The sequence below is a fragment of the Colletotrichum orchidophilum genome (assembly GCF_001831195.1).
Source record: "Colletotrichum orchidophilum strain IMI 309357 chromosome Unknown Scaffold_69.1, whole genome shotgun sequence".
Lineage (NCBI taxonomy): Eukaryota > Fungi > Ascomycota > Sordariomycetes > Glomerellales > Glomerellaceae > Colletotrichum > Colletotrichum orchidophilum.
This window is the reverse complement of record NW_019173025.1, coordinates 41,214-64,978: the sequence shown is the minus strand read 5'-3', so window position 1 is coordinate 64,978 and position 23,765 is coordinate 41,214. Positions and strand designations below refer to the sequence as shown.

At 53.6% G+C, this 23,765-nt stretch overlaps 8 protein-coding genes across 8 annotated transcripts, besides 1 other annotated feature; 3 read left to right on the top strand and 5 right to left on the bottom strand.

Moving 5' to 3' along the window:
* Positions 1–531: 531 nt before the first annotated feature.
* Positions 532–597: a sequence feature (Short protein (CORC01_08211, OHE96448.1) was converted to a misc_feature.).
* A 2,333-nt stretch (positions 598–2,930) lies between these two features.
* CORC01_08210 (uncharacterized protein) lies at positions 2,931–5,747 on the top strand (the record flags this gene model as incomplete). The annotated part of the gene is made up of 3 exons (XM_022619844.1): positions 2,931–3,338; positions 3,405–4,334; positions 4,395–5,747. 3 exons carry the CDS (start codon positions 2,931–2,933, stop codon positions 5,745–5,747), a joined length of 2,691 nt encoding a protein of 896 aa, XP_022473605.1.
* A 2,977-nt stretch (positions 5,748–8,724) lies between these two features.
* CORC01_08209 (40S ribosomal protein S30) lies at positions 8,725–9,252 on the bottom strand (the record flags this gene model as incomplete). Its single annotated transcript, XM_022619843.1, has 3 exons — positions 8,725–8,748; positions 8,823–8,934; positions 9,200–9,252. The coding sequence occupies 3 exons, from the start codon at positions 9,250–9,252 to the stop codon at positions 8,725–8,727; spliced, it is 189 nt and encodes a 62-aa protein (XP_022473604.1).
* Positions 9,253–9,883: 631 nt separating this feature from the next.
* Positions 9,884–12,025, bottom strand: CORC01_08208 (uncharacterized protein; the record flags this gene model as incomplete). Its single annotated transcript, XM_022619842.1, has 3 exons — positions 9,884–10,710; positions 10,769–11,537; positions 11,900–12,025. 3 exons carry the CDS (start codon positions 12,023–12,025, stop codon positions 9,884–9,886), a joined length of 1,722 nt encoding a protein of 573 aa, XP_022473603.1.
* Positions 12,026–13,122: 1,097 nt separating this feature from the next.
* Positions 13,123–13,953, top strand: CORC01_08207 (uncharacterized protein; the record flags this gene model as incomplete). Its single annotated transcript, XM_022619841.1, has 1 exon — positions 13,123–13,953. One exon carries the CDS (start codon positions 13,123–13,125, stop codon positions 13,951–13,953), a length of 831 nt encoding a protein of 276 aa, XP_022473602.1.
* Positions 13,954–14,626: 673 nt separating this feature from the next.
* Positions 14,627–17,384, bottom strand: CORC01_08206 (uncharacterized protein; the record flags this gene model as incomplete). Its single annotated transcript, XM_022619840.1, has 3 exons — positions 14,627–15,066; positions 15,121–15,618; positions 15,671–17,384. 3 exons carry the CDS (start codon positions 17,382–17,384, stop codon positions 14,627–14,629), a joined length of 2,652 nt encoding a protein of 883 aa, XP_022473601.1.
* Positions 17,385–18,512: 1,128 nt separating this feature from the next.
* On the bottom strand, positions 18,513–19,335 carry CORC01_08205 (uncharacterized protein; the record flags this gene model as incomplete). The annotated part of the gene is made up of 2 exons (XM_022619839.1): positions 18,513–18,950; positions 19,060–19,335. The coding sequence occupies 2 exons, from the start codon at positions 19,333–19,335 to the stop codon at positions 18,513–18,515; spliced, it is 714 nt and encodes a 237-aa protein (XP_022473600.1).
* A 247-nt stretch (positions 19,336–19,582) lies between these two features.
* Positions 19,583–19,825, top strand: CORC01_08204 (uncharacterized protein; the record flags this gene model as incomplete). The annotated part of the gene is made up of 1 exon (XM_022619838.1): positions 19,583–19,825. One exon carries the CDS (start codon positions 19,583–19,585, stop codon positions 19,823–19,825), a length of 243 nt encoding a protein of 80 aa, XP_022473599.1.
* Positions 19,826–21,435: 1,610 nt separating this feature from the next.
* CORC01_08203 (uncharacterized protein) lies at positions 21,436–21,585 on the bottom strand (the record flags this gene model as incomplete). Its single annotated transcript, XM_022619837.1, has 1 exon — positions 21,436–21,585. The coding sequence occupies one exon, from the start codon at positions 21,583–21,585 to the stop codon at positions 21,436–21,438; it is 150 nt and encodes a 49-aa protein (XP_022473598.1).
* Between the last annotated feature and the right edge of the window lie 2,180 nt (positions 21,586–23,765).

The following is a 23,765-nucleotide window of genomic DNA, read 5'->3' as shown; positions in this document are numbered from 1 at the left end:
GATCGAGGTGGTATCGCAGTTGGAAAGGGGAAAGAGACGATGGGTCGAAAAGCAAAGAGGTCCTTTGGCGCTGGGTATCCAGTGCGGATCAAGGTAGCAGTCTCCCTGAACGAAGTATCGTGTTGGATCAAAACCTGGCAGTTGAGTGCGATTCGAATGACCATATTCAGCACAAGGTTGCGAGCTGCATCTCCTGCAGGCCTTCATTTGTTGACAAGTCGTTTCTGAATGGCCGCGCGGGTCATCGTAGCTGTGTCTGTAGCTGCGGACCGACGGCCTACAACGGGGATGGGAGGTCGGCTTGGAAGACGGAAACAGCGGTGATCCATGGCGGACTTCGGCCATGCGTGGGTTCAGGTAGTTGCGTTGCGATCAGGTCCCCTCTCAGCCCAATCGGTCCCGGTTCCACGGTTCCACTGACACACACACACAGCTGTAAGGAAGCTTGAAGGTGGAAGTTGGGTCAAACTCGTTACACCAAACGGCGTGCAGGACGCACGAGTGGACGCCCTGCAACACTTGACAGGGAGTTCAAAGGCCTGTCAAGAGCAGGGCCGGCATCCAGGAAGGCGCATTCCAGCTGAGATCCAGGTCCATGTCCCTAGTTTCGTAGCGTCCCAGCAGGGCTTGCTCTCAGGAATGACTGTGGACGAGGTGGCCAGCGAGTGATGTGCCGGGCCTCTTCGGTTTATCGTGACGAAGCCCTAAGCCACCTCGCGGGTGATGCAAATGCCCGGACTGACAAGGGAAGATGAGAATTGTGCAGATATGGGCGGCCATGTCTTGTATCGTAAGACACGCAAAACCGTCATAAGTGACAGCACGGCTAGTCCTGGCCTGGATCTCATGGGTTCTCGCGCAGTGAGCCCCCCCCCCCTCATATTGGGTAGCGCCAGGCTATGCGGAGATCGAATCGATTTACTGAATCGCTGCAATCGCTGCAATAATAGAGCAAGGTATTGATTGGACGCATCATATGACGGGGCAGGGTATATGTGCAGGCGCTGGCGATTTGTTCAGGGGTCGGCAAGCTGAGAGAGAAAGGCAACTACTACACCGGTGTGAAGAGACGATGCTTGGCATGTTCCCCGTTGGTTTCGGAGGGATGTCAGCACTGTGAAGTTGAGAGGAGGGTGAAGGTGTGAAAAAGTGACAGAAGCAATGGCAGATTAAGCAAGGGGAAGAAAGGGAAGTAAAAACAAGGATTAATTGACGCTGACTTGGGTGGAAAGTTGAGAGTTGACAACTTGTTCGATGACATCTCTGGAGCAGGCGAAGGTGTTCCCGAGAGGCATCTGCGGACCGGCATATCGGGTGCCTGATTGGCCAGCGGCTTGAATGCGCTCCTCCCTCACTCTCCGATCTGAAGCACTAGTCCCCACCCGTCTGCCTCTCTCTCAATCGCAGCTTCTTCGCATTCATTCTTCAAGTGAGTGGTGACTTGTGAGTAAGATTCACCTGAGATGTTGATCACACCGAGTGGGCACCCAAGTACGTTCGGTCTAAAATGCCAGACGCCGGTTCAAGGAGGACAGAACGGCCGAGTCAAAGGCAACTTAGCCCAGGCCAGAAGAACTCGACGCACAACGACAACTTTCACTAGGTACGATGGGCCCAGGGCCCAGGACCCAGGACCCTGACAAGTATCGCGTTTGATTTTGCCGTCACTTTACTAAGGCAACTGAGCCCGTCTCTTTCAGGGTCCTAGAGCAAGTTTGCAAACCTTATCGTTCCGGTCCGTAAGCAATCTGGACGGAACAGGAGTGGATCCATGGGCCCCTGGGATAACCTCAACACTCACTGTCAAACAGGAGAAACTCGGAGCTCGAAATGAATTCCAGTCGTGAGAAGTCGTTGACTTGGGAAAAGCAACAGGAGACGGACAGCCAGCAAAAACACCTCATTTCTCGGTCACCTTTGAGTCTAGACGCCTCACTTGAATGTCATCATCACTCCAGCCCTCCAGCCCTGCTCACAATGAAGTGTAGCGAGGGTAAAAGTCATCAATAGCCCGTTTCGGACCTAGTACCTGACCTATCCCAGTGCTCAAGGCTGTCGTCGCTCTTTCAAGGTTGTCACTATGGCTCAGTTTCAGCTGGCCCCTATAAATGGCATCGTTCCTTCTTCAACTTGGCCCGTCATGACTCTTGGATGCTCGGCAATGCAGTGTAGACGTCAATCACAGGGCCCGTCTATTCCAATTTTTTCAGTGTCCCGGGAAATCGTTCTCGAATTGTTCCTTATTCCTGTCTCAAACGCCTCGTATTTCTGAGCGCGGCTTGTCGACTCCACATAGAAGAAGCAGACATGGGTCGACTTAACATGGAATGGTGTGAGAGGCACACGGATATAGCAAAGTTGCAACGAGAGGTCAGTCAGATTTAGACTCTCAACGACGTGCGAGCGCATCGAGCATCAACCTCACACTCCCTCAGCTTGGCCAGCTGCTCCGGCTCCGCAACCAACCACAGCGAGGCAAAATCCAACGGCTCTGGTTCCCATTGGAGTGTTGTCTTCCTTCCAGGTTGTCTTAGCTTTTTGGGCCTAAAACCCCGCAAAAAGGTACAGACGAGCGGCGACGTCGGATAAAGTACCCTCCCGTATCTTAACGTATGGAGGGCTACCTTTCCCCGGCCGCAATGACATGCCCGCCATGCCCGCCTTGCCCGTTCAGTGTTTCCTGCCCTGCCCACCGCGGCCCTTCCCCCCAGAATATGACCTTGCTTGCTCCACTTTGCTGCCGGCCATCCTAAGGTAAACTTCCCCCCCCGCCACTTCCCGGTGCCCAATTCCCTGATGCCGCTGCAGTCGCAAGACTTGCGCAACGTGCCTCTGCAGGTCATCATCAAATCCAACTCATTCTAACCTCCGGCCCCATCCCTATCCCCATCCTCATTCCGCCCGCCCGCCCGCCGCTCGCCAAACTTAACATGAACGGCATCGATATCCTTTGCGATGCCGCCGGCTCTGACATGCTGAACCCTCTCTATTCACCGTCAGAACTGCAGAAACAATCGGCCCAACTTCTACCCCAACAGCTCGGGAAACGCAAACTGAGCACATCCGACACCTCTCCCTCTTCGACACATGTATGCCATATGTGCAAGCGAGTATACGAGCGAGCCGATCACTTGACGAGGCATCTACGCTCTCACGAGAATGCTCGTCCTTACCAGTGCTCCCGATGTCCCAAACGATTCAACAGAGCCGACCTACTCACGCGCCACGAAACAACTCACGACCGGGATAATACGGGCAAGGGTAGAACCTTCATCAGGAGGAGTGATCGAGCCGCGGAGGCGTGCTTAAACTGCGCCGCTTCCAAGTCAAAATGCGAGGTAAAAACCAAAACCTGGAAGAGTATAGCACTGCGCCAAAGTACCAGAAGACTGACACACGTCCAGGATGCCAAGCCATGCTCTCGCTGTCGCTCCAAGAATCTACCATGCGATGTCCCCTCGAAGCGCACACATCCTCATAGAACATCCATCGACGGCGCTTCCAGCCCTTCCGAGGCATCAACGATGCATCTGAGTGTCGACCTGAACGGTAGCATGGACACTGGCTCCATCTTTACACCCTCCAAATTGGTTATGATGCCACAAAACCCTGATATGAGCCATGATCTGGACGCATCCTCCTACATGGATGATGGCTTTTCGAACCCTGTCATGGACATGGTGTTGGACGACATTGCCAACTTCAATCCAGTACATACATATTTCCAGGACATGGACTTTTCCTCATGGGACCTCAACTTCGACGCCATAACCATTCCACAACCTGACATCAATCAGACTCCAGAATCTACCACAACAAGCCGGTCCAAGTCTAACGTACGAAACGCGTCAAAAGCACACGCGGCCTTCAAACGATCGCCTTGGCTCTGGGAACCGGGGCCGAAGGATTACGCGCTGCATCACGCAGCCCCGCAGGATAAGGAGAGCTTGATCCTTGACGACGGCACCTTTGCTAATTCTCCCGCTTTCGACAAACTTATCCATACGCCGGGCACCAAGCTTAAGATGACGTCCCTCTCAAGAGACAGTCTGCTGGCCATGGTGGTGGCTAGCACAGTCCAAAAGGGCGCCCGTACACGTACGCCGTCTTTTCCGTCTTTAGATCTACTGAACTACCTCGTGCAAGCTCATTTCATTCATGATGAGCACCAGAGCGATAGTTGGATTCATCTGGCGACGTTCGATGCTGCTGCTGCGATTCCGGAACTTCTTGCTGGCATTCTGTCCAGCGGTGCTACGTACATCTCCATTCCTGCGGTGTGGCGGTTCGGCTTTGCCCTCCATGAAGTGCTCCGGCTTGGACTGGCAGACTTGGTAAGTCCATCACCCCTTTGATACACCGTGCAGCAACCTGATTTTGCTAACATGCCCAAGTTCGAAGGATCAAACTCTTTTACGCGAGATCTCGCGGCCCTCCAGGCGTTCATGCTCAACCTGGATATTGGCATCTGGAGTGGTTTTAAGCGAAAGATGGAGATTGCAGAGAGCTTTCTGCAGCCTCCAATGACCATGCTGAGACGCTCGGGAAACTTTTCGGCCCCACCAGACTCGGCAGCATTGATCCCAACGATGGCAGACTCGCCCGAGGTTCTGGACTCGAAATGGCGCAAATTTGCGAAGCGTGAATCCTACAAACGCATTGTTTTGCACATGTTTTTTCACGACATCCAGACATCCATAGGATTCTGCAAAAATCCACTAATGTCTTACACAGAACTAAGCTTCAGTCTTCCTGCTTCTCGAGATCTATGGAGAGCACGATCCGCAGAGCAGTGGAGGAATCTGTGTGTTGCCAAAACCAATGCAGCCCAGGGCCGTATTATTCCCCGAGTATCAGAGGTCATGCACTGTACCGAGATTCTGGACGAATTTGAGCAATTGGTCGACATCGAATTGTGTTACATGGCCTTACTACATGGCCACTGGGGTCAAATAGCGGCGTATCGCGAAGCTCTCAAGTTCTATGCCGACGGGCTCTCGAGCAAGAGAAATGCGACCCACCGCCTCTGGCTCAAAACACAATATCAGGAGCTGTACCGAGATCTAAACGACTTTTCAACTATGATTCTCACATCGAAGCGGCCTACGGCTCAGCTTGCAGTCATGTCGGAGTTGCTCATGATGCTCTTACATGTTTCTCCCGATGTTCTGCAGACGTTTGCTGGTAAGTCGGGAGAGGACGAGGCCCGCAAAACTTATACCAGCCTAGAAGAAAGCTGGGTAAAGACATCTGAGGCTCGTTACGCGATATGGCATGCTGGTCAAATCTTCCATCATGCTCGTCAGCTTCCACCCGCGTCTCTACGTGAATTCAACGCCATCGCCGTGTACTACGCATGTCTCACGCTTTGGGCATACGGGTTGCTCTCCTGTTCGGCCTCTAGGCACGGCTCCGATCAAGAAATTGGTAATGGGATGGGCAGCAACAGGTCTAGCTCTGGTTACACGCTCATGGATTCGGAAGAAAACCGGGAAACGAGGGCCTTCCTTCAGCTTGATCGTGGAATGCCTGGCCTCACAATCAATGGAAACCCTTCCGACGGCGTGGAATCACTATCTAACCCTAGTGTGATCCTCTCCATTGCTAGAGATATATTTCGGAACAACTTCCCTGTGGTTTCGGAACCTCTACCACCTTTGGTCGAAAGTCTGCGCAGTCTTTTGCATGAACTTGGGTCGGGTGCGGCAGGACGCCCTTCGCGGGCTGGGAGCTCGGATGATCCGTAGTTTTTCTCAGGGTTTTGTTCATTCTGACGTTATCGAGTTCATTTGCCTCTCGAAATACTGGGAATCTACCGGGGATTGGCGGCATTCTTGGATGAGCAAGTAACACTTGTAGGGGCGACTCAAACAGATGGCCTTTTTGCACGAGAAGCTGTTCAGTGGACTGGCATAGCCGTAGCTGTAAGCCGCATTTTTCTTCAACTGAGAATGTAGTGATTTGACGCTGCTGTTAGCCGCGTCACATATTACGATTGACCTGGGGTTAAATGAGTAGTCCGTCGTAATTTATTGCCAAAGTGATACGTGTTGTACTGACAACACTCGCGTCGCCGACTGATTCATTTGATATGCCTCTTCAAAATAGACCCGACTTCACCTATCAATAATGAACATTATCATGTTCTGTTCAAGAATGCGGATGACTCACGCTCTGGCAACGAGACAATAGAACGGCAAGGGTCAGTACGGCCCCACAATCAACTGCCCCGGTGACGTCTCGGAGACCGGGTGGAGGCACGTGCGTCGTTCCGGGTTGACGGCACTTTGGGGGACACCTCGATGAGCGGCAGAGCATTCGAGTAAATTGGTCAGACCGTCAACTTCAACCAGAGATCGTGGGCCCGGCCGGGTCATTTATTTTGGATCTGTTGATGCACCAGGTGGCTTCCGGGACCAGCGCCAGTGTTTCCATATGTCATAGAGTGTTGGCGGGATTTCACCATGAATGCATTGGCTACCTGGTTTGGTACGATGATCCCCATACGCAGTGATCTTGTCGATTACCCAATATCGGACGACGCTTATGTATTGCTGTAATAAGTTTTAGTGAAAGGTATTTGTCTTTGGTGACCATGTTGTAAATGCTGTCGATTTGCCTCGACGACTAGGTAGTCTTTCAGCGATGTCATGAACTTGACAACCTTGAATTCTGAGTTGAATTTATTCAGAACGAATTTTCTACAACCTCTTGTTGGTCTTGGTCACTTGGACGTCGTAGACGAGCTCCCCCATGTGAACCCAACTCGAGAGGACGAGACCGCTTACTATCACAGGAATGCAAAGCGTCCTGTCCATGATTTTTGACGAGCCGGATGAGAACGAGAGGTAGCACTTCTAGAAAAGCTGATTGTCAGAATCGCAATTTAGATGTAACGGGTCTGGTTAGTAGGAAAATAACGTTTCATTCACGGAGCGGTTGTTCATACGTTCAATGTGGCATGCGTTTTCTGTACGAAGTAACTGAGGATTGAAGTTGAGTGTAGTTCACACTCCAGCGGGAAGCATAGCAAAAGTTTTATTCCTGTCTGGGGTATATCATGGTTACGAATTATTATACCGATTCGCAAGACATGGAAACCGACTGTCCAAAAATGTAGCTTGACCTCTCGACTTGATATCATCATCCCTGAGTTTTGACCTAGATGACGAGGAATAGCCATGCTACGCGATACACTAAACCTGTCTACCACCAAGTTTCAACTTATTGAACATGTTCCCCAATGCAGCCCTAGGTTTCCCGTCACAAGTCGTCTGGTAAAAACCTAGCTGGCTTGGTTCTGGCAAGGGCATGTATACTCCCAAGACCGAGTTTCCTTCTGGAATCCCGGCACAAGCAAGCCGTGTATTGCATGAGCCCGGAGAGCACGCCATCCAGGTTTCGACGTGGAGTGACAATTTGACAAGACAATCTTTGTCCCGAGCACGAAGAGAAAAATCCAGGATTCTTCTGTTCGAGCTGCACCTCACTGACGTGGGACCAGCATTCCAAGCCTGGGGCGGCCTGATCACAGAGTTGGAGCCTCTTCCACATCCACATCCACCCTCTCTCTCTCCTTTACCTCGACCTAACCTCCTTCATAACAAACATGGAAGCACCACAGATGCGCCTCATCGCATCCATCCGTATCTCCCGCCTCGATACCGGCCGACCACCCCACCCGTGCCCAAGACCACAAACACAACACTCTCCAACCATCGACAATGAAAGCCATCGTGAGCGATAGAGAGTCTGATACCAACGCCCCCTCCGGTTCATGTCTGCTCGGATGAACGAATACTAAAGACGAATCGGAGCCTTACTACAAGGGCCGGCCGGGTCAAAAACACCAAAGTGCGGTTGTTGGCCCTCTAGTTCCTGCTTGAACAGTCTATAGCGACCTGAAGCCGCTATGACAGGGCATGTCCTATACTTGTTCATGGCCAGCAACTCATGCCAGCCTAATGTTCCGAATAAGACTATAAAACGCACAAGATCGGGATCCGCCATAGGTAGCTTGTTAGCACCTAGAGAGACTCCTTACTGACTGGAGTGAACCAGTTCTCCGAGACCCCGGTGGCGGATGATGCGTAGCGTTGGACTGGACTGGTCGAACGCATAATTGACTGGAGGTCGGGAGAGTCTTCTAATTTCGAGAGCTCGGTGCTGTTGAAACTTGGCAAGTATGAAGAGGATAGCGTTCGAGGGGAACCCTGCCGACATTTCATAATCACAACGGGCACTTGACGACATGTCAGGTAGATGGCTGAAGAAACATCCATGTATTTCTCCCCGAGCCGTAGTCGAGACTGCCACATGGCATCTGGCGAGCGCTCATCAAGTTTGACAAAGACAATTCAAAAACAAAGCGAGGTTCCCCATTTCCGATTTGAATGCCAGAAAAAAACCAAATAGTTTTTACGAATTCTGCGTTACGCATTCGTTTGTCTCTTATGCTTTCGTCGGGTCGGGAGAGATCAATCTATACACACACTGACCCAAGTAACCACACCGGTAGGGGATTCCTCGAGCCGTCGGCAGGCGGAGGGAGACCGGAGGGATGAGGGGCGTGATAAGATTTCCGAAACCACGACGGCATTGTCCCAAATTTCACCATTTTCGCCAACCACCCTTGAACTTGATTGTCCCAACGATTCCGCCCTCATGCCAGTGGCCCAGACGTTCCTAGAGTCGTATCGAATGCATATGGGAAGAAGAAGGCGCTTAGGCGGTAGGGTTGGGGTTCATCTACAAAGGGAGGCGAAGTTAGTCATCGTAAGTCATCGACAGTACGGCTAGGGGAGGTTTTGTCGGGGGTGTACCTTGCGCTTGCCGCCGGTGAGGGTGACGTTGACGAAACGGCGGGTGTATGTGAGTCTCTTCTTCGCGCGGCCCTTGGGGGTCTTCTTCTTCTCCTGGGGCTCAACCTTGGGGCTATTGCAATGGTCAGCGATCGCGGTTCGTCATTTCATCATCAAAGACAAAATGATCCTTCGCCAGGTCGAATCTTCCGTTGAAACGTAATTTCCTCGTCGTACATCGTCGAACGCAGCGTTGTTATCCCTTCTCTTTCCCGATCGGCGTTCCCCTCATCGTCGTCCGTGGTGACCAAAGTTTTCGACGTTTTGCCACCTTCGTTTCCCAAATACACGTACGGGGTGTTTTCTGTTCTCATAGGTAGAAGAAAAAAAAGACTTACGTCTGAGACTTGACCTTTCCGGCACGCGCCAACGATCCGTGAACCTTTCCCATTTTGGCGGTTTGATTTGCTGCTGTGGTGATACGGTGAGTTGGTTGTCGATGGAATCGAGAAGCGGGCTTGTCTTCTTCTGCGCGGGCGATGGGCGTCGGAGTGCGTGGGAGGGCTGCGGGCGAGGACAATTTTGGGGGTTCGGTTCGTAATTCTGTGCGTCACGTGTACCGAGTGGGGAAGGAGCAGGGCGGGCGAAGGGGCTTGCCTTGTTGAGCCAGTCACCTTCCGTCTTTTGCGTCAGCCCCAATGCGGAAGAAGTGGTCCGGGAGTAATTTCGGCCTTAGGGAATAACCCCACAACAGCATGAGCCACCCTCTGCTCGGTGGTCTGAGCTTTTGCAGTGGCGCCGGCGAGATGAATCATCGGCGAACAGGCTGAAGACCGTTCTCGATACCTAGGGAGGGAGGTGGGGGGTATGATTGACTAGGTACGGTGACTCAGTTTGCCTTCAATGTTTTGGCCCAGACTGATTGAAGGGTCAATCTTATTTAACAACCAACCAATGTATGATGTATGCCTGTCTGATTAATCCAACTTTTCCTTGATCCATCTTCACGGCCGTGTAACATTCATATTCTAAAGGGTATCAAGATATGTTCACGAGTGTATGTATCGGCCTTGCTCATATGCTCAAGCGTCGTTGCCCCTCGTAGAACCCCAGACCTGTTCCTCGCTCTTAGGGTCGGCACAGAATCCGTTGCAAGCCTGGCACTTATCCAGCTTCTTCGACAGCATATCCTCCAACGACGCCGGGTGTAGGATGAGATCCCTCGTCTTCAAGTTCTGGTCCAAGAACACATACGGACCTCGATAGTCGCTCTGGCGAATCTCGGGGAGAAAGGTCAGGTTGTGGGGAGTGTTCTTCTTAGCCACCTCAGCCCACGCAGCCTTCACATCAGCTCTTACGTGAAAGTCCCAGGTGCTCTCCCACGACGCTGTTGTCGACAACGTCTCGACGGTGTAGCGGAAGACGGCACCTCCAAATTGGTCGGTCTTGTAAACCTCCAGCACTTGCAATGCTGGCATGTGCTTTGCGGCGTTGGCGATCGAACGGAGGACGCTGTTAACAGTCTCGTGGTCGATGCCATCAATCATCGTATGGGACGTAAGTGCAAGTCGGCGAAGGTTGTTCCAGACGGGTTTGCGTGCAAGGAGGCCTTGAAAAAAGGCCGTCGCGTCAGAGACATTTGAGACGGCCATCTCCTCGGCTTGTAGACTGAGAAAGCCCAAGTTGTGACCAAGACTGGGGCAAGAGGTTCGGGCAACGTCGCCTGCATCTTCCGCATCGTCTAGGACGAGAGGAACGGTGTTCACACTGTTTGCATCCGCGTCATTATCGTCAACAGATTCGGCATCCTCCCATTCGGCTTCCGGGCCATCATTGAAAGCATCGAAATGCTCAAAGATGCTGATTCGCTTGATGTGGGATGGCCAGAAAGGGAAAGTACGGGCATAATCTGAGAAAGTCAGTATCGGGCAATTGGATGCCACCTTGGGGAGAGATGAGAGACATACCTGAGTCGACTTCTAGCTGTGCCTCCAAGTCGACTTGATGCCAGGGCTCAAAGCGGACTTCCTCAAGCTTGGGCAGACTTGAGATAATGCTGAGCAAGGCTCGAGATGAGATGTTGCGGTGGTTGCGGCGTAGAATCTGGCAGCTGTTGATGACCGAGACCTCGGGGAGGCCGTGTCGTCCGACCTGTTCACAGCCGGCGGTGATGAAGCAAAAGTCGAGGTCGTGGTCAAAGAAGCGTGAGTTGCCGCCCTGGTCTAAGCCCATCTCGCCAAAGTACTTGTTCTTATCGCTGGGCGAAGCGGCGCTCAGCTCCAACTCGATAGCCTGGCCCAAAGGCGTCCACTTGTTGAGGATGTCGAAAAGGTTCCAGATTCCCTGAGTAAATGCAATCTCATTTTCGTTCTGCTCCGCGTCTGTCTCGGGTACCTTGGCCAGCTTATTGGCATAGCGAGGCAGCTCAATGCGGAGTGAGATGCGGCGCAGGTAAGAGCGACGGCTGGGTTCCTGAAGAATCTCATCGAACCGGGAGAGGTCCTTGGCAGAGTTGATCTCGAGTGTACTGAAGTTGATCTTTTCTATGAATCTCTGCCATTGTTGACACACCACGGCGTAGCTGCCCATGTCATGACGCTTGCTCTTGGACTTCCATATTTTGGAGCGTCTCTCAGCGACGGCGCCAAGGGCGAGGTGCTCCAGAATGAGACCTTTGAGCTCGACAGGCAAACCGTTCCATGTTGCCATCTTGGTCTCCTCTTCCATGGCAATCAGCTATGAGGCCAGATGTGAGGTCAGCGTTAGATAAGCACGTTGGTGGTGAAGACCCTGGTTGATCAGTCTCACCTGTGGACGTCCAGGTCCCTCAATGCTCAGGTGAGGAAGTAAAGAGTGAATTTTCAGCGGGGCAAGAATGGAGACCACACTGACCTTCAACCCTTGCTCAAGTTGATGGTTCAGAGAGAGAGGGGCAGATCAAATGCTTGGTCTTGAATGAGAAGCCTTGAGTATGCCCTGAAATTGGGTGCAGAAAGGCGCGCCTTTTTGCTTGTCGCTGACACCTCTGTCTGTCGAAGGGCTTGTGCCTTTCTGTGCTTGGTGTTGTTGTTCAGTCCTGGTCGTCTTTGTGATGTGACTTGAGCCTGGGTGCGAACAGACAAGGAGCGCACACCAATCAGCACTTGGCAATGAACAGACCCTTCTGTAGCGACCGCTACCTCATTCTTAAGAGTTTCCCAGCACAACCTGGGGCCTTCTGTCATCTAATCGTGTAACTGCCTCCACTTACTCAAGTCCCCTCGGGCCCTCCTTTCCTTCCACCCCACCTCAGAAGACCTGGCACAGTGTGTTTTGAAGAAGAGAGAGTCTACACTGTCTTCCCCTCGTTAGATAAGCTGATAGGGAAGCTGGGCACCTACCTTAAGGTACTTAAGGTAACGTACCTCTCTACCATGGTAGGTGAGGTAGACACTGTCCATCCCATTCTGTCGTTCTGTCGCCCTCTTGGCTCAGCATCGACTGGACGCCAAAAACATCTGCTCGTCGGCTCATCGGCTCATCGCCAGACGCCCGAGACGACCATGCAGTCCAGGTACCTGCAGGCACACAACCTTCAGCCAGCCCACAGCTTCGGATGAGGACCTTGAAATTTTGTCTTTCGTAAGGTAGTGTGTACAACCGCCAGCACCAAGCAGCCCTGCCCATGCCCGCATGGCTCGGAGTGGGTAGAGTCAGGCTTGGTCGGTCTCGCGCTAAACGCCGTTTGGCTTATCAGATCTAAACCCCGGCCACTTTCCAAGCGTCTCATCCCAGACATCACATGCGCCCATCTCTCCTCTTGCGGAGTTGCCCAGCTAAACCCAACTCGAGGTAACCTAACCTTCTGACTGAACCCCCCAGCCCACCGCCGTTGCAGACCGACCTCCCGTCCTCGTCCGTTACGGAAACCCTACTCATTCTATTGACTGTTGCCGACGCTGTTGGATGAGGGCGACCTTAGTCCTCTAACCGTGTTTGCCCACGCAGGATCCATCCCGTTCTCTTTGTTCTTCAATCCATCCCCCAAAACCGAAGAACCTCCCCAACACAGACATCGTCCCCGCCGTGCTCGCACTCAATAGTTCCCTCCAAATATCTTGGCTCTCCGTCCTAACCCTTCCTAGACCGCCTCATACTACGAACACCTCGTACGATCAATTCCACCCTATCCGACGGCCGACCACACACCTCAAGTGAGGACCTTGCTACAAAACCTGGCACACACCCGACCCCCGACCCCCGACCACCGACAGGTCCTCCTCCTTCTGCATCCTCTCTTCCTCGTGCCGTCCAAGCAGTTTCGTGTCGAACCAAAAACAAAATGAAGACATCCGCCATCCTCGCCGGCCTTGCCGCCTCCGCGGTCACCGCTGTTCTCGAGCCCGGCATGCCGCAGCACCTCCTCTCCAATCCCGAAGGCGGCGCCGATGCCAGCCGCATCCCGACCTCGCACGAGTCCGCCATCATGGGCCGCCGCATCCTCGCCGTGACCAAGCTGGCCGAGCTCGCGACCGTCTTCCCGACGGGCGCCCACTCCGCCTCGGGCGGCGACCTCTCTGGCATGCCCATCGGTCTCATGGACTACGTCGCCGACTGCGAGGATGAGGGCAACCCCACCATCCTGGCCATCACCATCGCCACGTCCTTCAAGAACGTCCGCGCCGGATCAAACATCTCCCTCTCCATGCACTGGGTCCCGCCGTTCCCGCCCGCGAAGCGCATCTCCCTCTTCTCCTCGCTCAAGAGCAAAATCTTTGGCTCCTTCGACGCCGACACCGTTACCGCCCTCCCCGACACTGTTCCCTACTCCGCCGCCAACCTCCCCCGTTTCTCTCTCCTCGGCTACCTCGAGAAGATCCCCGTCGACCCTGTCACCTCCCTCAAGCTCGCCCACTGCTTCGTCAACAAGCACCCTGACTCCAAGTACTGGCTCCCCGGCAGCCCCGTCCACGAATCAGAGTGGGTTCGCTTCGTCGTGACATCCGTCTACTGGATCGGCGGCTTCGGCGACCGCGCCTACATTGGCTGGATCCCCCTCGAGGAGTGGCAGAACGTCACCCGTGAGGAGTACGAGTCCATTGAGCTCCCCGGCGAGAAGCGCGGCTGGAAGGAGTGGAGCGTCAACAGCTGGTTTGAAGGCAAAGACCTGTGAGTCTATGGCGAGTGATGTGATCGCAATGAGTAAGGTAGTTGATGATTTGCAATGGGAGGATCCAATCTTTTTTTTTTGGGGGGGGGGGAAGGGTGGGTTGATACCATTTACAAGGCCAGACTCCAACGGCTTCAAAGGGGCTTGATTGTCAGCGATTCATTCTTGGGTCGGTTATTTGACGAGTTTTCATCTGCCAGATTTGTGCAACTCGGCAATGTCATTTAGATAATATTCTGGCCTTGGCCTGCGGCGGCCACGCGGGATACACACAACATCCCTGAAGATTGATCATGCATGCACCGTGGCTTTCATGGTGTCCGGATCTAGAGACCACGAGCCTTGATCGTCAAGCCTCGCGGTTCAAGTCACACCGCAGCAAACAGGCTGAGGAGGGATATTCTTCAATACAGCGTATTATATCAGGGGGCGGGGGGTATCGCGCACTACAGCTCTCAGACCAATGCAGACACTCTGTTCCATCTCTTTTTCTTTCAGTCGTTCCGCGAATAAATCAACGCTATGCATGCCTCTCGTGTGTGCACGTGTGCGTGTGTACCCCAGGTATCCCTAACAACAATCCGTGACGCCCGAATGATGACTTGATCTCAGCCGATCGGCCTCAACTACACAAACAAGAAAAAATTAAAAGGTCAAGGCAAAAGAGAAGACACGTCTAGTCGACACGAATGATGACCTTCCACGCCAAGGCGCCGGCCTCTCTGATGGCGCACGCAAGGCAACCCCGCCGGCGTCTCGAGATGATGGCATTCCAGCCCTTCTCCGCGCAGAACGCTCTCACCAGGATTTCCATGTCACTTCCAAACTGGCGACGCCGGGACTCGAGGTGCATGTTGGTCGTCGCAAGGCTGGCACCATTGGCAGTACGTTCGAGGATAGGAGACGTGGGAGTCTCTTGCGTCGGCGGCTGACGCTTGAAGCCAGTGATGCAGTCAATGACCAAAACGCGAGGTGTGGTGTTCATGGTGGGGGTGAGAGATGGACGTCGGACAGATGACGTGTTCAGGAGCAGGTTGTCCAGTGAGGCATCTGGTTTCTCGAGAAGCTCTGATAGATGGATCACAGTGTATGTGAAGGATTTGTGTAGGGGATGTCCTAGCTAATGGTCAGTCTATGTGGCAATATGAGAGGAATGTTGGTTCTCTTTACCCGTGATGGTGGCCGGCTTAGAGCTCACACCGCCGATGCCGCTGCCATCCACGTCGATCTGCTGGATAGTGGGGCTCGAGGGCGACCTCAAGACCTTGACGTGGGAAGATGGGTGGCATGGATGAGCCGTCACGAAATGGATATCCTTCGTCAGAGAGAACTGATGCTCCTTTGACGCACCGCCGTTGGGGCCGACAGAAAAGGAGATCGAAGCCGGATATGTGTAGAGTTCGTGAGCGCGGGTCACGTCCGAGAAAGGAGTCATCACCGTCTCCTCGGTCGGAGTGGTGCGGGCCGAGTCAACGGGCGCGGACAGATTGAGGGATGTCAAGGAGATGCTCAGGGTGGGAGGCGGCTCCGCGTAATTGTTCTCAAAAGGAATGATGAAGTCCGCGGGCAGCACGGAGCTGGGGTCCGCATCACCCAGAACACAAGACTCGCGCTCGACGAGAGTCTTACCCCACAATCGGGCTTGCTTGCCTGTCTTTTTCATGTCGTCTTCAAAAGGCGTTAATTAGGTTGAAGAGGAGTTGTTTAGAAGGTTACTCACCACCGACTTCGGCAACGTCAATATTAACCCAACCATCACCATGGCCTTGAGGAGTAATATCGCTTGAGATCCATCCCATGCACTGAGCAGAGCCAGCACCAGCAGCCAGAACGCGGCCAATGATGCATGCCGTGCTCCAGAAACTCTTTCCACGATACACGAAGCCCCCGCATAGGTTCGCCATCGGGCCTAATTTGGCCATTGCTTCCTTGTCGTTCTCCAAAAGAGTGGTCATGATCAAGTGATAGAGTCCTTCACCCGGAAGCATCAGGCCGGATACGTAGGATTTGGACAGCCATCCTGAAGGGTGCAAAGCTGCCGAGATCTTGTGCTTTCCGGACGGATGTCGAGTAACGCTGGCCTCAGTCCGACCGCCACCAAAATAAGACGATCTCTTTGTGTCGATGCTCATCGGCGTTTCTGCGGGTGTGTGAATCGGCGTCGCTTCTGACACCTTGTTGACCGTCTCAGAGATCTGCTCCGCGTATGTGTCTGATTCGATATCGGGCCAGCGTAACTTTCTTGCGAAACTAGTAAGACCGTTGACTTGTCTCTCGCTGTACCGTCCCTGGATGGTGTACACGGAAACATCACCCTGTGAATGAGTGTGGTTATTGGGGTGGAGGCTCATCTTCCCAGTCAGAGATGCCAGCCATCCGCCGGAGTTGCGCTTCTGAGTATTCGCCGGGTCGACCTTTCGCTCAATGATTTCAATATTCTCGAGCCAAGCGCGTGCCAAGTGCAGTGACCACTTTACTGTTGAGTTTGCGTCCTTCTCAAAACGCTTGATCTCGGTGGGTCTGATGCTCTCGATGCCAAGCTCTTCACCTTCCGTGATCGCATCCAACCTGATGAGCAGCTCGCATGCGAGGAGGATCTGAAGCAACAACCAGTATCTCTCCTCTTTGCGCTCCTCGTTACTATCAGCGTCGTCGATCTCGACATCCGTTTCGAGCTCGTCGCCCTCGAAGGAGCCCCAGAGTATTTGGCCTAGCCTGATTCTCCATTCCACGTGGGAGAAGTCGATCCAGACGTTAGGTGCAGCGAGAACCTTGACAAGCGCCGAGATTTGTACAGAGAGACTGTAGGGATCGTGGTGGTCAATGACACGGGTCGGCGGATGCAGGATACCTAGGAATAGCTCGTTATACAAGGTATTGTGGATCTTTCTGTGGACCTTGTTCTCCTTGTACCTGGCGCCGTTCTTGATGAGCTGATCTAGGATGGACGATTCCTCCAAGCGGCGGAGGCCGTCTTTGGAAGCCAGCATTCTCTGGCGCTGTTCGACAATGGCTTTGGCCTTGAATCCAATACTGCCAAAGCCAAACTGCTCTTCCTGGAGTGCATCGCCAACAGGCATCTCCAGAGCCGCCTGGTATCCCATTGTGCCCTTCTCCAACCCTTGCATGCTGAGCATATTAGGCCGTTCTCGACATCGCGGGTAGAAATGGGCTCGCTTCCTTTCCTTGGCGCATCGTATGGCAGCAGGATTGGAGTTCATGTCCCTGGTTATGTGAGGCCATGCTGTGATGCAACTCCAGGCGGCATCTTCGATCTGGACATGGTCGGTCAGGTCGCGGATCTCGAGCGACTCGTCCCAGGGAAAGGCGACGGAGGGGTGCGGGGCGCCGGTGTAATGGCCCTCGGAGCGAGCAAAGTACTGAGGAGCTCCGGAGAAGAGCTTCTCGACGTCGTCATCGCTGAGGGTTGCCATGATCTTCGTAAGTTTTAGAACTGGTCTGGCGGAAGGGCCATTGGCTTGCTGGTCGGCACTGTCGAAGGGAGGCGGGGAAGGCAGTGGCTTATTGGGGTTGAGAGGGGGCGGCGATCGAGAGGAACGGGACTCGGCACTGCTTTGCGGAGGGGAAACCTGGGGTTTGCTGGTGAGACACAACGGCTTTTGCAACGGTTGAACGAAGAGATGCGGTCCAATTGGGTAGAGAGTCCAGTGTTACTGAGACTGGAAGAGGACTATGGTTGGTTGGTATGGTCGGCAGGACTGTCTGTTTCTTTGTGTGTAAACGGGGAGACGACGTCTTTGTTTCCAACAGCTCGAAGGTTTGACCGATTAGGGCAGCCTACAGTAAGGGAAGTAGGTATTGCAGACTTGCGGGGAGGAAGACTGTTGACGGAGAGAAAGAAAGGGTGTGTTATACAAGTAACAATGACTAAAGAGGGGAATTGGAGTCTGGGAGGCTGATCATGCGGCAGAGAAGGGACGGGTTATGCAAGGGAGCGACGGAGGTATAGAACGTCAGAGTCTGAGCATCGGGGAAGGAAAGTATTAAGGAACACTGGAACAGCGGATGGACATCTCCGAGTGCGTCACTGCAAGCAAGCAGATGGCAAGCAGAGATTGCACGCAGGAGAGAGAGATGGCATGGCGTGGGCCAAAGAAGAAAGACAGGGCAGACCGCAGACCAGAAGTGGCCTGATGCAGCTCCCCATTGATGGATTGCATAGGACGATGGCGGGGGAGTGACACGGTGGAGAGAGCGATGAGGATGTGGTACGTCGTGCTGCGTCGTGCTCCAGACTGTGGCGCCGTCTACCGTCACTGCCACCGTTCCCGAGTCCCAGCTCCCAGGCTTGGCCCGTCCAGGTTCCCCCTTAGGTAAGGCAGTCCAGCCCGGCGAGGTGGGGAGAGGGAAGGGGGGACGGAGCTTGGAGCTGGGAGCTTGGAGCCTGGAGCTTGGAAGGCAAGGGGAGGACGGGCCCAGGTGAGAAAGTACCCACCCCACGCCTTGGACAGCCGCTGCCCACTGCCCGCTGCCCACTGCCCTGTGTCTCTCTCGTCCGTATCCGCATCTACCTGCGTCTGCGGTGCACGGAATGTCCGGCCTTAGCCAAGACAAACCCACCGACACTGACGCGGGAACGGGACCTGGTCTGAGGGTTGCGGGGGTTGACAGCGAAGCGGAAGCGGAGGGGTGGTGGTGGTGGTGAGGTGAAGGTGCGTGTGATTGTCCAAATATGTGAGGTGTGTATGCGCGGGATGTTTGGATATGATGAATCTTACTGCGTTGCGTGCATCTTCCCGGCACGACCTTGCTGCTATCCTGAGGACTTCCTCATCTCCAGCTTTCGACCTCGGGGGCATCAGGGACATTGGAGCTTCGGGGCGGTGGAGGCTGAGCTGGTCCAGACTTGAAGCGCCCACCTCAGAAACCTTGCCTGAGAAGACAACCGGGGTGAGGACCACAAAAAAGGTGGAAAATAGAACGACAAAGCGTGGATGATCTGAGACCATGGAAGCTTCGAAATGTGGAAAGCGTGCTGACTCTGGGAGAGAAAGACAAATGGATCCTTTGGTGTACAGTGACAGAGATACAGACGATATGGACGAAGGAGAGAAAGAGAGAGGGAGAGAGAGAGAGAGAGAGACTTACGGGCAACTTTATCGGTGACTCGGCACCGGCCCCCCACCCAGACTTGGTCGACGACGCCGGCGTCGATGCGCTGCTGCTGGTGCCCCGGCCTTTGCTGCGACTCAACAGCCCTCCAAAAAGGTCCCGTTTGGAGAACTTGCGTTCCCGCTCCCGCTCGCCCGTTCCGATCCCCAAGCCCGCCGCCGCCGCCTGCTGCCCGCTCTCCCTTCCATCCTCCTGCCGCGGCGACAACTGTGGCCGTTCTTGTTGTTGTTGTTGTCGCTTCTGCGGGGACATCGGCCGCTGGTCTTGCGGTTTGGGCCCGCGTCTAAGCAGCGATAACGACGGCATCTTTGCTGCTCTACTAGTCGTGAGTTCTGATGTTGGTGGGTTGGGATGAAGGTCGCCGCCGTGTTCGTCTCATTCGTCTTGTTTTCGTCCCAATGTTTTCCAGAAAAGTAAAACCCTTTTTACCCTTCCTTCTTTCTTCCAAACTCTTTCCCCGCTTGCTTTCAACTTTGTAATCCTGTTCCTCTTTTCCAAAATGTTCCAACCGGGTTTCCCTGATCCTCCAAGGTGGCTGATCAAAAGTGGCGTCGTTGGAGAAGTCGATGTTGGTGGTGGTGACGGTGGTGGAGGGGAGAGCCTGACGTCTTACTGCCGACGGGAACGATGCAAGTCCAGGTTTCTGCAGGGTAACCTTTTCTATGTTACAATGGGAACGCAGGACGCAGTGTTGAGCCAAGTTTTGCTGCAGCAGGTGGACGAAGGTCCGAGTCAACGATAGGTGGGCAAGCCTCAAAAGGTCGTATAGGTAGGTAAGAAAATAATCAGGGAAAAAAGAGACGTAGAGGAGGGGGATGGGGGGCAAGTCTTGTAAGGTAAGAAGCAGAAGCAAGAAGTGGGAGACACAAGTTTTCCAGCAAATGAGAGGCAAGACGGCGGCATGTCAAAACAAGAAATGAATGCGAATCAACAAGAGAGACAGACGGACACACGGCCGCTGGGCTGCCAAGGCAGGGGGGGGGGGGGGGGGGGGCAACCAGCGGTGACGACAAGGGGGGGAAAAGGGGGGGACAGAAANAACAAGAAAAGACGGGCAACCAAGAAGGGGGACAGGGGGACCCCAGGGGCGGGGGCCGGCAAGGGGGGGGGGGGGGGGGAGGTGCCGGAGGGGAGCGAGTGACAACATTCTGTATCTGTTATCATCCACTCTTCCTGTCTTTCCTCACTCCCCTCTTGCGCTGGACACTCTCTCCATGTGTGCGTGTGTGTGCGTGTGTGTGTGTGTGTGTGTGTGTGTGTGTGTGTGTGTTGGGCTGGACCTGGGACCTTGGGCTTGACCCTTTCGACGAAGGAGGTCTCTTCTGACTGGACAGTGACGGGATAAGACACCCACGGGATAGGACAGGACGAGGGGCCGCAGAAGAAGCCATGTCCACTCTGTTGGTGTACCCCTCGTCCTGGCCGCAGGCGACATGCAACAAGGCACCAGGGGGCCCTCTGTCTAGTCCGCTACGGCAAGGAGAGCAAAAGAGAGAAAGAAGCGACCTTGTACCGATTACTTTTCACATATCTGAATATAGCTTGCATACCCTGGAAGAGAGCTCCGGGGGTGGAGGGAAACGAGGAAGATGAGTCCCTTGGGGCTAGCAGAAAAAGGGTGGGGAGAACGAACGGTAGTCTCAGATCTTCAATACCCCATGTCGAATGGCAAAGGTAGAGACAGGGACGGGCAGAGAAGGAAAAGCGCCGAGGGAGATCAGAAAGAACAGGTACAAAGGTTGGGAAGAGAGAGAAAGAGAGAAAAAAGAACGCCCTATCGAAGCAGCGAGCTTCCCGTTCGTTCGTCATCTTCCACCCCATATGGGCTGGGGGGAGGGGTGTGAGTGCCAGAGTGGGCGTTCCGCGTCTTGCAGGCATGGCATGGACTATTTTTTTCTTTCACTCTCAGTCTCTCAGTCTTCCTCCCTCGTCATGTAACCTGCGTAGTGACTTCATCGGAGTGCTCAGCCAGCAGATAGAAGAGCCTGGTTCCATGTCACTCCCTAGCCTCTATTTTAGGTAGGTACTCCACCCGGCTCCCGCGTGGCCGCTTTGCCATTTTCGCCTTCCCATGGCCCTGGAACACCGCAGTGTAATGATGATAAAGCAGCAGGCCAGACAACAGATCAACAAGACGACGAACCGGCTCCGTGGCAGTTCCAAAAGGTCGTACCAAATGGCGGGAGTAAGCGCGCACAGAGAATGAGATTGTCAAATTTTGATTTTGGCGACTTGTGCTTGTTCCTCATTTCACCCGTATAACGCGAGACAGATTATGCTAATGTCAGATTGCATGATAGCGTGCGTCCTACCCGCGCTCATCTTGAGCTTGCATTGTCTCCGGCAGGCCCATCACCAACGAGAGATGTCTCTCGTTGAGTAGGAGGGGGGGGATACAGACGAGCAGACACATACCGGTACATAATACAGCCGCGGCGGGTACGGGGGAGGAGATCCATGGTCACGGCCGCAACTAAACACAATTTTGGGGACCCCAGTCATCAACAAACAGGTGGAGTTTCTTGTAGATGGTCTTTGGGTCCTTGGTGATGAAGAAGAAAAAAGAAATCATGAAGAAGTCTTCGTAGAAGTAATGGAGATCAGAAAGGCAAAGAAAGTTGCGAAACGCAAAGACATCTGCAGCAGGACAGATTCAGAAAGCAGGAATTACTACCTGGTCTAGGTAGCCAGCTCGCCCGTGGAAGCGCATGTGAAATCCACCACGACGATGCTCAGGCTCAGCTCACCAGCTCGCGACCCTCTGGACAGGGGTCTGGTTCGTCTTTTTTTGGGGAAGATCTCTGATTAGGTGGTTTGGGGATCCGCAACCCCACCTTCTGGGTTCCCTCTTTCCACCCCTTGGGAAGTGAATCGGAGGGTAGGGGTGGTGATGGATCATGGTGTCTCCGATGTCTCATGGATGCTGAGCTGGGCGGAGATTCCATGTTGCAGCTGTGGTGGGCTTTTCTGGCCGTTACGTTGTGCTGTTTGCTCCTCTTGGGGCTCTGGTTTCAAGACTCACCGGAATCGTGGGATTCTGACCCCAAGAGACCCTCATTCATGCAGGATATGGCTGGACAACGGAAAGAAAATTACACGCAGAAAGAGTAAAGCAAAAAGCAAATATGCCACGAAATTCGTATATGCCGCTAGAATGTATAAAAAAACATTATTACGTACAGGCAGTGCAAAAAAAAAATCTCGGGAGGGTTTGAATTAGCAAGGACCGCGCTTGTTCGGCAAAGATGGTGTAATTTGGCATTCATTGCAGAACTTGTACAACACCATCGTCTGTACACCCATTGCCGGGCCGTCGTCGCACAAATCTTCTCCTCGCAAGCCGAAGCACGCATAGTGCCACCAATGGGCTTAGAGCCGAAGAGAAGAAAAGACCATGCGGCTTTTTTTTTTCTTCTTTTTTTTTTTGCGGTCTGGCTTGAACCTCTCCCGCCCGCCCCCATGGCATTAAAGATCTTCCTTCGGCTAGTCTTCTCGAACGTCTAGCAAACTAGCATCAAGGCCAAAATACTACCCATCAATGGTGGTATTGAACTGGAACCGATCCCTGGAGCAAGGATTACCTTGGACCTTTGGTTGGAAGCTCTAGCTTGAACTCTACAGCCGAACTTGCGCCCCCCCATCGTGACCATTCTGAAATCTGAATTGAGGGCCGAAGTAGGTCATGGACTGATTTCAAGACTTTTCGAAACGAAGACAACGGGAAGCTTGCCTCACGCGGCGAACGACAGCTGCCGATGACTTCGGCGAGGGGCCTCCGTCGTGGCTTGGATGATAGAGGTCTCCGCTGAAAAGCATGAGCACTGGGCAGCTGGTGGACCTGGATCTACCTGGACATGAGACGACATGTCGTGGGGGCGGGCGGGCGCGACGTGAACGATGAGAGGAGAGAGCTGGCTTCTCTCCATTCATCTCGAACATCTTTGTCTCATATTGTTGGGCAAGGAGACGGACGGCGCGAGCACAGAAAGGGGTGATGCTGGGCTGAGCTCCAGTTCTTCCAATAAAGGGGAAAGGGAAGAGAGGTGGGCAAGCCGCAAATCATCAAAAAGAGTCTCATGACAATTCGGCGACAACAGAGCTGGATTTCGCCGACTAATTCTGACCCTGACTATAATAGCACCTATAATAGCACTGGCCAGCCTAACAGAGTTCAAATAAAAAGCGCACCGCCGAGCCGACTGCAAAAACGAAAGGGTTACACTCACAAGTGGCCTGCCGCCAGCTGGGTAGACGAGCTGTGTGGTCCCGAAGCGAGAACGTCCAGAAGGCGCAGAAAAAGGTTAAAGGAAACTCTAAAGGAGCCCCAATCTCCCTTTACGACAAGTTTACACGAGAAGGGCCAAAACAGAAAAGAAGACGGACCCAAGCAAGCCTAATATCCGTAGATATTTGTGAACCACACCCCGGAGTCTCGGCAGGACCTCGCCACAAGTTGCTGAAACAAGAGAGGAGGAGGGGGGAAAGAGTTCCACAACAGCAGGGCTAGTAATAGCGACAGAAGAAAAAGGTGTGGCCGCATCATATTTCCTCGCCGGCGTCCACTTGAAATGTCGCAAAGCAGCAAATCCTCGACCGCCGACTGGTTGAGAGGGCTGAAGCGAGAACGCGACGTGGGTGGTGATGTCTCCAAGGGGAAGGCCCTTTTCAATTTAATTCCTAGG